Source organism: Nerophis lumbriciformis, linkage group LG29, assembly GCF_033978685.3.
Source record: "Nerophis lumbriciformis linkage group LG29, RoL_Nlum_v2.1, whole genome shotgun sequence".
NCBI classification, from domain to species: domain Eukaryota; kingdom Metazoa; phylum Chordata; class Actinopteri; order Syngnathiformes; family Syngnathidae; genus Nerophis; species Nerophis lumbriciformis.
In genome coordinates, this window is record NC_084576.2 from 8,383,851 (window position 1) to 8,395,871 (window position 12,021).

Genomic DNA, 12,021 nt, shown 5'->3' on the forward strand with positions numbered 1-12,021 from the left:
CTCGGAGTCTTGTTCACGAGTGAGGGAAGAGTGGATCGTGAGATCGACAGGCGGATCGGTGCGGCGTCTTCAGTAATGCGGACGCTGTATCGATCCGTTGTGGTGAAGAAGGAGCTGAGCCGGAAGGCAAAGCTCTCAATTTACCGGTCGATCTACGTTCCCATCCTCACCTATGGTCATGAGCTTTGGGTTATGACCGAAAGGACAAGATCACGGGTACAAGCGGCTGAAATGAGTTTCCTCCGCCGGGTGGCGGGGCTCTCCCTTAGAGATAGGGTGAGAAGCTCTGTCATCCGGGGGGAGCTCAAAGTAAAGCCGCTGCTCCTCCACATCGAGAGGAGCCAGATGAGGTGGTTCGGGCATCTGGTCAGGATGCCACCCGAGCGCCTCCCTAAGGAGGTGTTTAGGGCATGTCCGACCGGTAGGAGGCCACGAGGAAGACCCAGGACACGTTGGGAAGACTATGTCTCCCGGCTGGCCTGGGAACGCCTCGGGATCCCCCGGGAGGAGCTGGACGAAGTGGCTGGGGAGAGGGAAGTCTGGGCTTCCCTGCTTAGGCTGCTGCCCCCGCGACCCGACCTCGGATAAGCGGAAGAAGATGGATGGATGGATGGATGGAATTCATCTACGCTTATTAAAACATGCAACCAAAACTATGATTGCAATTATTTCACCGTAGCCTTGATATGTTGCAAATAATTTGGATTAAATCTGCAGTAGGGAAAATAAATACACAGTCGCTCATTAATGACGTCACCAATACAGCTTGCCACGTCACCACATCTGGCCAGGAAGCTAATGATAGCTGGTGCTAACCTGAAGCAATAGTCACGCGTTTTATTCATCACTTTCAACAACTGTCCTAAACACACGCATTACGTGTAAAAGGGCACACTTAACGGCACGTGTAACGTGTTCCGACGGTTGTAGTCGCCCAACACCATGTTAGCTCGGTCAAGCTGCAAGCTAGCCTTAGCATACATCAGTTAGCTTGGTCAAGCTCCAAGATAGCATTAGCATACAGCTGTTAGCATAACAAACATGCCTGCTTTGTTTGGTAACAACAGATAATGTGTGTATGTACATACTCACGTTCAGAAAGCAAACGTGCTCATTTTCTGTTTGACGACACAAGTATCTCCGTCCTGTAAGTTGTTGCCGGATGATGAGGTCTTCATTGATTAAAAGTCGCATGTTGGTGGGCGGAAAGACGCAAATTCATTGATACCAAAAACGATATCGGTATTAGACCGATATATTTCAGTTAACTTCTCTGTTTTTTCCACAAATGTCAGCTTTTTTTGTTGTTTTGTACATTTTTGTTTAAAACGAGCTAATTATAGTTTTTACTTGCTTAATGTTTGCAGATTTTGTATGACCTGGTCTGCGTCCCCCGAAATAGCACTCGGTTTTCGTGCACTGCACTTCTTTTGCACTGTTAACTTGAATAAAACAATGGTGTGTAGTAAAATGACACAACTGTTGGCTTATTGCCTTACATTATTGTATATAATTATTTATTGGTAAATTGTTCAAATACGTTTGTAGATGTGTGTTTGTTTGTTTGCCTGAAATTGTTGCACTGTAGTTTGTTTTAAGTATAATCGTATTCAACAAATTAAAGGAAAAATCACAATATGTTTAAAAAAAAAATGCCAGGTTAAGTTTGTTGCTATCATATACCAACATCTGCAATATATCGACCATCCACAAGGTCTCTGTAGGATTCCACAAGTCAAATACATGTTTTATTTTCTAAAGACCATAATGAGTACATTATATGCCATTTCCCATAAACAGTGACCAAAAAAAGTACAAATACATGAAGCACAATTACCTCTTTCACATTTACAAATAAAATGTTAACCTAACTAAAAACAGCACAAGCCTCTTTATTGTAAACTAATAATTGTTTGTAGTCTGAAGTAAAGAATTGCCATTGAATTCCAAAGCCTTCATGTTCAATGTTCTAAACATTTATATCGAGTGTTTCTATATATAATAACAACAACCAGAAAGTCGGCCATAATGGATGATAACATGAATATATATATATATATATATATATATATATATATATGTATGTGTGGGAAAAAAATCACAAGACTATTTCATCTCTACAGGCCTGTTTCATGAGGGGGGGTACCCTCAATCGTCAGGAGATTTTAATGGCAGCATTTGCATACCATGGTTTATATAGGGCACAGAGTGGGTGGGTACAGGCTGGCCTAGGGGCGTGGTGATTGGCTCATGTGTTACCTAGGAGGTGTTTCCGTCTATGGCGGCATGTTGTTACAATTTCGCTGCGCTTGTTGAGGGATGACAGGTCTGGACGGTAAATAATAAACAGTTTCTCTTTCAAGCATAGGTTGCATCTTTTATTACCACTATTGTAAGGTGTGCTGGATGCAAGAATTTGCCATGTTATTGAATATTCAACATTATTGTCTTTGAGGTCCCAAATGTGTTTGCTGAGTTCTGTGGTATTTCGCAGGTTTTTGTTCCTGAAAGAAGCCTTGTGATTGTTCCATCTGGTTTTGAATTCTCCCTCGGTTAATCCTACATATGTGTCGGATGTGTTAATGTCCTTGCGTATTACCTTAGATTGGTAGACAACTGATGTTTGTAAGCATCCCCCGTTGAGAGGGCAATCAGGTTTCTTTCGACAATTACATCCTTTGTTGGTTTTGGAGTCGCTCTGTCTGAGGGCCGATGGCTCATTTGCAATTGTTTTGTTGTGGTTTGAGATGATTTGTCGTATATTGTTCATGCAGCTGTAGCTCAATTTAATGTTGTTCTTGTTGAATACTTTTCTTAGGATGTTGTCTTTGGGAAAGTGTTTGTCAATCAGATTGAGGAATTTGTGTCCAATGTTCGTTGAGACGTATATATATATATATATATATATATATATATATATATATATATATATATATATATATATTAAAGTTGTCACACACACTAGGTGTATATATATATATACATATATATATATATATATATATATATATATATATATATATATATATATATATATATATATATATATATATATATATATATATATATATATACAAACGCTGTTTCCATATGAGTTGGGAAATTGTGTTAGATGTAAATATAAACAGAATGCAATGATTTGCAAATCCTTTTCAACCCATATTCAATTGAATGCACTACAAAGACAAGATATTTGATGTTCAAACTCATAAACTTTATTTTTTTTTGCAAATAATAATTAACTAAGAATTTCATGGCTGCAACATGTGCCAAAGTAGTTGGGAAAGGGCATGTTCACCACTGTGTTACATGGCCTTTCCTTTTAACAACACTCAGTAAACGTTTGAGAACTGAGGAGACACATTTTTTAAGCTTCTCAGGTGGAATTCTTTCTCATTCTTGCTTGATGTACAGCTTAAGTTGTTCAACAGTCCGGGGGTCTCCGTTGTGGTATTTTAGGCTTCATAATGCGCCACACATTTTCAATGGGAGACAGGTCTGGACTACAGGCAGGCCAGTCTAGTACCTGCAATCTGCAGGTGCTGACAAACTTGAGTCCTTCTTTTTAAAGTCAGCCGTCAACTTTATTGCAGAGCATCTTACGAATATTTTTCATCTTTCTTTGTCCAGTAATGAAATTCCTAACATTTGGAAATCGGCCTATATTTGACCTTTGTTGAAAGGAGGACATCCCTCAACTGTTGGTAACTACAGACCAGACCTGGGAAACTTCCAGCCCGCTAAGCTTTTTAACCCACAATATCAATAGTATTGTTGTAGTACCAGTATTGGACAGCTTGATTGCAAGATATTTTACTTCTGTTTATTTTGACAAAAAGCTGTTGTTTTCATGTCCCTTCGATATTATTACATTGTCTTCTGTTGCTGTATTGTTCAGAAATAAGCGTTTATTAAAATATTTTTTCTGCCTAATATTGTTGTTATGTGTTTGATTTTGATCATAGTCATAATCAAGTTAAAATAAAAAAACACAAAATTAGTTAACAATTAAAACAATTTATCAGATACTAGACCTGTGTATTGGATCGGTTCGATACCAACATGTGCAGTATTGCCCTCCTCTACTGGAAAGTCAAACATATTTGAGGTTATAAAGTATTAAAAGTCATGTTTTTATGTTGTGCAAAACTTCAGTGTACTTTGTAAGATTAGGTGCAAACTCTTTGCATACAGAAAACTTTGCACACATTGGTACCTTTTTTACATTAAAGTTGCTAAAAGACATCAAATATAAGCTGAACAAAACAATGGTTGACAATTGCAAATGAGTGTAGAATGAAATAATACATCTCAATATTACTAAATTACATTTATTTTTCGGACAATAAAAAACTGGACACACTTCGGACATGCCCGCCTTAGACTTCGGATCTAAGGACAAACTAAGGTTTGCTTTTTCTTTGTCTTTCCACACTTGAGCCACACATCCCAAAATAAGGAAGCAAGACTTGACCAATTCCACTGTAAAACATCTCAATACTGATTTTACAAATCTGAAATCAAGAAGTTTGAACGTGGACATAAATCATAAGAGCACACGTCCTATACTTGGACTGAGTTTTCAACTCTAAAAAGTGCAGGAGCTTTGGCTGTGTCTTTGTTGCTATGGTAACTGCTCCAATTAGTGCTTCACATGTGGAACACAAGACCAGCATATGTCAATAACTTCATAACAACAAACACTAACATGAAAGCTAACACTAAACAAACATCTTCATGAGATGACGTGGATGATAATATTTTTCATTTTGTACAAAGACGTTTCTGCATCTCAGTTTCGTGTGACAAAACGTATCATTAATATCATAACATAAGTGCAATATCATCCATCCATCCATTTTCCACCGCGTGTCCCTCTTGGGGTCGCAGGGTGTTGGGGGGGTGGGGGGTTATGGAGCTGGAGCCCATCCAGCTCCATGATTTAAAAAAGTATTATTAATATCATGACATAACAAGTGAAATATCAATGATTTAAAAAGGTATCATTATTATCATGACATAACAAGTGACATGTCAATGATTAAAAACATACTCTTTTTATTATGACATGAGTGAAATATCAATGATTTAAAAAGGTATTATTATTATCTATAAATAAAGTTGATTTGATTTGATTTGATCATGACATAACAAGTGACATATCAATGATATAAAAACGTATCGTTATTATTATGAAATAACAAGTGATATATCAATTATTTAAAACATACTATTTTTATTTTAACATAAGTGAAATATCAATGATTTAAAAACATCAGTGTTATCATGACATAAGTGAAATATCAACGAATGAGTATAAAAGTGCATTGTTGGCTAGTTTACCTCGTATGTGCTAAGCACCAACGTAGTACAGTAGTTTCACTTGTTGAATGTTACAGTCTACTTGCATCGGTGCCGTGTGGGCACTGACCGACCAGGTTCAACAGAAAGGCTGCAGGAGCCATTTTGACATTTTTAATCTTCAGAAAAGGATCATTCATCCTTTATATGCTAATCAATTAACCAGCATATTAGTATTTTTGGTATTAGTATCGACATTTCAAGTTTTTTGCTCATTTTCCGTCTTTTCTTCTGTAGTTTTCTTGCTTTATTGTATTTTAGTTGAAAACCAGCTGTCATCTGCAAATGGACACTTGTGATGTTTACTGAATGTAAAAGTAGTTGAGACACTGGTATTGTGGACTTTATTGTGGACTTTACTCAATTTAAATGTAGTTGAGACACTGGTATTGTGGACTTCGCTACATTTAAATGTAGTTGAGACACTGGTATTGTGAACTTTATTGTGGACTTTACTAAATTCAAATGTAGTTGAGACACTGGTATTGTAGACTTTGCTTAATGTAAAAGTAGTTGCGACACTGGTATTGTGGACTTTATTCAATGTAAATGTAGATAAGACACTGGTATTGTGCACTTTACTATGTGTAAATGTAGTTGAGACACTGGTATTGTGGACTTTACTAAATATAAATGTATTTGAGACATTGGTATTGTGGACTTTACTAAATGTAAATGTAGTTGAGACATTGGTATTGTGGACTTTATACTAAATGTAAATGTAGTTGAGACACTGGTATTGTGGACTTTACTAAATGTAAATGTAGTTGAGATACTGGTATTGTGGGCTTTACCAAATGTAAATGAAGTTGAGACACTAGTATTGTGGATTTTAATAAATGTAAATTTAGTTGAAACACTGGTATTGTGGACTTTATACTAAATGTAAATGTAGATAAGACACTGGTATTGTGGACTTTACTGTGTGTAAATGTAGTTGAGACACTGGTATTGTGGACTTTACTAAATATAAATGTAGTTGAGACACTGGTATTGTGGACTTTACTAAATGTAAATGTAGTTGAGACATTGGTATTGTGGACTTTACTAAATGTAAATGTAGTTGAGATACTGGTATTGTGGACTTTATTAAATGTAAATGTAGTTGAGACATTGGTATTGTGGACTTTACTAAATGTAAATGTAGTTGAGATACTGGTATTGTGGACTTTACTAAATGTAAATGTAGTTGAGACACTGGTATTGTGGACTTTACTAAATGTAAATGTAGTTTAGACACTTGTATTGTGGACATTATTGTGGAATTTACTAAATGTAAATGTAGTTAAGACACTGGTATTGTGGACTTTACTAAATGTAAATGTAGTTGAGACACTGGTATTGTGGACTTTACTAAATGTAAATGTAGTTGAGATACTGGTATTGTGGACTTTACTAAATGTAAATGTAGTTGAGGCACTGGTATTGTGGACTTTACTAAATGTAAATGTAGTTTAGACACTCGTATTGTGGACATTATTGTGGAATTTACTAAATGTAAATGTAGTTAAGACACTGGTATTGTGGACTTTACTAAATATAAATGTAGTTGAGACACTGGTATTGTGGACTTTACTAAATATAAATGTAGTTGAGACACTGGTATTGTGGACTTTACTAATTATAAATGTAGTTAAGACACTGGTATTGTGGACTTTACTAAATATAAATGTAGTTGAGACACTGGTATTGTGGACTTTGCTAAATGTAAATGTAGTTCAGTGAGTCAGAGTTGGTTGCATTTAAGTGTTGGAGTAGGACTGGGAGCCGCTGGAGCTGCTTGAGTTTGCAACTTCTGACACATGGTAAATATCTGAAAGGACAAAAAAAATCATACTTTTCATTAATGACATGCAGGGAGTATTTCAAATAAATAAAAACTTACATCTTCGTTGGAGTCTGCTGATCCATTTTAGTCCAGCCATAGAAGAAACGCCACGACTTGTACTCTGATGGAAAGAGATACAAGTCAACAATCCACATTAGCTTCTAGTGTACTGTACTCTACTGTACTGTACCTTACTGTCCTGTACTGTATTACACTGTACTTTGCTATACTGCTCTCTAGTCTACTGTACTGTACTGTACCTTACTGTGCTGTACTGAACTACACTGTACTTTGCTATACTGCTCTCTACTTTACTGTACTGTACTCTGCTGTACTGTACTTTACTATACTGTACCTTACTGTGCTGTACTGTACAACACTGTACAGTACTTTGCTGTACTGTACTCTACTGTACAGTACAGTACTCTACTCTGCTGTACTGTACTCTACTGTACTCTATTCTACTCTGCTGTACTGTACTCTACTGTTCTGTACAGAATACATGAAATGAAGCCACCATGAGAAGTTGAATTCATGAAGAAATAAAAAAAGATGACTAACGGCAGTTTGATTGGAGCTGGAGCCGCTGCCTGAAATCGGCAGCTTTCTGGAGAGGATGGCTCGGATCTGCAAGGAGAAGCAAATTAACGTTCATTTCAAAACCAAGATGCTCTTAAACGTTCAGGTGTAAACTCTAAACTTTGACATTTTTCAATACTTTTTACTCAACTTGTTCCCTGACAAGCAAAATAGCCGTCATCTATTTGACACTTTTGGAGATGAACATAAAAACACACGTTGCTCTTCTCAACAAGCAACAGGTGCTGCTGTGCCCCGCCCCCACACCCTCGACCACTCTATTTGGCTTGTGAACTTTGTATTTCCAAACACATTTATTTTACTTTTCATGCGTTTTGCTCTCTTTGGTCAAAGAAACCCCAATGGGTTTTTAGGAAAACTAGACAATGAAGCTTGCGCCTTAAGCAAGTCTGACATAAGCAGGTTCTACTTCTGTTTTTTGAAAGATGAAAAACATATCTAAGTTTTTATGGTCGCAATATGTTAGTTGGCTAGTCATTACATTTGTATGTAATTGATGGAAAAGCTAAAAAAGATACAATTTCTCGGATACTGTAAGTCCAATTACCTTTGAATCCCACAGTGTCCCAAAGACTAAAATGAAGAATCCCTAAGAAATGGAAATCAAAAAGACATTACACAAATTGACAGAATATAAAAAGTCACAGCAGTGTTTGAATATTTTTACCTGCAGTGAGTTGAAGAAGGCAAATGCAATATGGAGCCCCTCATTTGTGGGTGAGATCATGGTCCCCACCCCCAAAGACCAGGTCAACCCAAAGAGAGGAGTCAGAATGATCACACATCTGGCAATGACAACCAGCGTGTGCTTTTCATCTGTGGCGTTTGCTTCCCTCACACCTCTTCTCAGCATTTTGAACAAGACCACGATTACAATCAGAATGTTTATGACAACGATGATCAGAGCCGGTATCACTAAGGCCAGCAGGGCCTTGGTCTTGACCCAGTTCAGCCAGCATGCATCGTTTTCTCTGATATATCCTTTCCCCGGTGCTGTGACAGCAACAGTGGTGACAGCTATTATAAGAGGGCACACATAGCCAAGCAGAAAGCCAATGGCCAACATGACTGACTTTGACATGTGGGAGAAGACCATGACGGTCCGGTAGAAGAGGAGAAGTCCTGACACCAGCATCCAAAAGAATAAAGCCAGGTAGAAAAAGTGCATAAAAAATGTTGCAGTGCTACACGGTTCCAAAGGAACCTGATGATCCTCTCCTGGATTTTCAAGTGGGTTCTTGGCAAAGGAGGCAGCAATAATGAAGCAAATGTCAGCAATCAACAAAGACAGGGCAGTGTTGACAATGGAAACATGGCGCATAAAGGCAGTGCTGTTCCTGGTCATGGCTTTCCAAACATATGCTTCAATGATGAGACATATGACAAGACTTGCCAGAGATATTCCAACTCCAACATATGTGATGACGTCCAGAGCAACTCGGATTGATTCCGGGATATCAGTTGCCATCAAGATGGAGAATGAGGTGAGGTGGTTGCAGTTGCAAGTCACAGTGTTGTTGACATCGGAAATTAAAATGCAACCCTCATCATCCCAGGCACCCAAGTTATCAAAAAAGGTAAAGTTCCAGAAGACGCACTGCGGGTTATTTTCCAAGGAGTTGTTCAGTTTTTGGAAGCTTAGAGTAACATTTTGAATTTCTGCACTCACTCTGACAAGCATCACCTCAGCATTAATGGTGTCATTAAATTCAACAGACGTTTCTGTGGTTTGGGCGAGGGTGCCATTAAAGCTGGAGTTCCGAGGAAGAAGGACATTATCAAGAGTGGAGAAGACAACGGTGGTGATGGACACGTTGTTTAAGTCGGTGCTAGAAATGTCAATGACAACGCTGGAGTTGAAGTCCGCCAAGAAGGAGTCATTGAACGATGTTCTATTGAGCAGAATGGACTCAGTTCTGATGAGGAACTCTCCTACCAATCTGTCGGAGAGAATCTCCATCGAATCCAGTAATTGTGAGCTCGCATTGCGGGTGACGTTCTCTCTCAGAATTTCCCAGGACTCTCTGGCGTCGTCACCAATGATTACTTCGACTGTTTCCAGCACATTCTGCAAATAAACAAAGATGTCCAAGTGAGGCTCATTATTGTACGAGGACATTTTACTCCAGTGGACTCCTTTCATGTTCACGCCCCTCAGACCGGCTGAATAATGTTCATATAAGCAGTTGGCGACAAAACCGAAACTAGCCATTGATTGCAACTTGACCTTATTTAGCGACCGACGGAAAATCTGCCATTGTTGACATAGTTTTCCTCTATTGTTGCGTGTTTTCATTTGATATTTTATGTTATATTTTATTTATTATATTCTCTTTTGATTACAATAAATATTTCCAACATACTAATCTTTCTTCCTATGGTTTCTGGGCTGTCAACATAAACAGGATTTACTTAAAGGCGACCTATTACGCAAAAGCAACTTTTCTTACCTAAAGGCACCTGTTTTTGTGTATATGGGTCTTGAAAATGTGAAATCGAAACATAGAAGCATGTCGAAGATATTTAGAAAAAAACCCTGTCTTCTTTCATACTTCCTCTGAACGAGCCATTTTGAATTAGCACAATTTTGAGGTTTTTCCCAAATGTGATGTCAGCAGATTACCCATGTGTGGAGGTTGCCCTCTTGTGGGTTCCCCTGATCACGACAGATCTTCTCGTGAGCCCGGTAGTCAGGTTTAACAATGGTGTTATTTGCGCACACGCGCCAGGACAGCACACTGTTCTGTGACTTTTCAGTCTTTTCTGCTTGCTCTCTCTGTCTCTCGTCTTGCGTGGTCTTGCATGCGTGTGTGTGTGTCTTGCTCCAACTCCAACTCCATCCGTGTTATCAGCAGCAGCAATCGACAAGATAGGACGGAGCTAGACCGTGTAGTATTTTATACGTAAGTAGTAAAACCTTAAAGTCACATCTTAAGTGCACAGGAAGCCAGTGCAGGTGAGCCAGTATAGGCGTAATATGATCAAACTTTCTTGTTCTTGTCAAAAGTCTAGCAGCCGCATTTTGTACCAACTGTAATTTTTTAATGCTAGACATAGGGAGACCCGAAAATAATACGTTACAGTAGTCGAGACGTAACGAACGCATGAATAATGATCTCAGCGTCGCTAGTGGATCAAATAGAACGAATTTTAGCGATATTACGGAGATGAAAGAAGGCCGTTTTAGTAACACTCTTAATGTGTGATTCAAACGAGAGAGTTGGGTCGAAGATAATACCCAGATTCTTTACTGATTCGCCTTGTGTAATTGTTTGGTTGTCAAATGTTAAGGTGGTATTATTAAATAAATGTCGGTGTTTAGCAGGACCGATAATCAGCATTTCCGTTTTCTTGGCGTTGAGTTGCAAGAAGTTAGCGGACATCCATTGTTTAATTTCATTAAGACACGCCTCCAGCTGACTACAATCCGGCGTGTTGGTCAGCTTTAGGGGCATGTAGAGTTGGGTGTCATCAGCATAACAGTGAAAGCTAACACCGTATTTGCGTATGATGTCGCCTAGCGGCAGCATGTAAATACTAAAGAGTGCAGGGCCAAGAACCGAACCCTGAGGAACTCCGCACGTTACCTTAACATAGTCCGAGGTCACATTATTATGGGAGACGCATTGCATCCTGTCAGTAAGATAAGAGTTAAACCACGACAAAGCTAAGTCTGACATACCAATACGTGTTTTGATACGCTCTAATAAAATATTATGATCGACGGTATCGAAAGCAGCGCTAAGATCAAGAAGCAGCAACATAGATGACGCATCAGAATCCATCGTTAGCAGTAGATCATTAGTCATTTTTGCGAGGGCTGTCTCCGTAGAGTGATTTGCCCTGAAACCGGATTGAAAAGGTTCACAGAGATTGTTAGACACTAAGTGTTCATTTAGCTGCTGTGCGACAATTTTTTCGAGGATTTTCGTAATAAAGGGAAGGTGGGACACCGGTCGGTAGTTTACCATGAGGTCAGGATCAAGGTTAGGTCTTTTGAGCAGAGGATGAATAACCGCTTTCTTGAATGCTAGGGGAACAGTGCCAGAGGAAAGTGATAAGTTTATAATATTTAGCACTGATGGACCTAATAATACAAAAAGCTCCTTGATAAGTTTCCCAGGAAGTGGGTCAAGTAAACATGTTGTTTGTTTTATCCCACTTACACGCTGTAATAGTTCCTCTAATGTTATTTCATCAAAAAGAGAGAGACTATTTTGTATTGCAGTATC

General features: G+C 38.5%; 2 protein-coding genes across 3 annotated transcripts in view; both read right to left on the bottom strand.

Annotated features, from left to right (window-relative positions):
• The window catches only part of disp1 (dispatched homolog 1 (Drosophila)), a 114,521-nt gene extending 113,112 nt beyond the window's left edge, over positions 1 to 1,409 (bottom strand). The window contains exon 1 of one of the 2 annotated variants that reach the window (XM_061925084.2): positions 1,093 to 1,409. The gene's annotated coding sequence lies outside the window, so the exon portion shown is untranslated. Of the gene's footprint in view, positions 1 to 1,088 lie in introns of both variants that reach the window. The other variant, XM_061925087.2, reaches the window with a different exon arrangement.
• Positions 1,410 to 5,784: 4,375 nt separating this feature from the next.
• LOC133571910 (uncharacterized) overlaps positions 5,785 to 12,021 on the bottom strand; it is a 145,889-nt gene continuing 139,652 nt past the window's right edge. The window contains exons 38-42 of the mRNA XM_072911827.1: positions 8,457 to 9,857; positions 8,337 to 8,378; positions 7,751 to 7,816; positions 7,247 to 7,310; positions 5,785 to 7,174 (exon numbers count right to left, since the gene is read on the bottom strand). Of these exons, the coding sequence (XP_072767928.1) occupies positions 7,104 to 7,174; positions 7,247 to 7,310; positions 7,751 to 7,816; positions 8,337 to 8,378; positions 8,457 to 9,857 (1,644 nt within the window). The 3' untranslated portion in view covers positions 5,785 to 7,103. The remainder of the gene's footprint in view (positions 7,175 to 7,246; positions 7,311 to 7,750; positions 7,817 to 8,336; positions 8,379 to 8,456; positions 9,858 to 12,021) is intronic.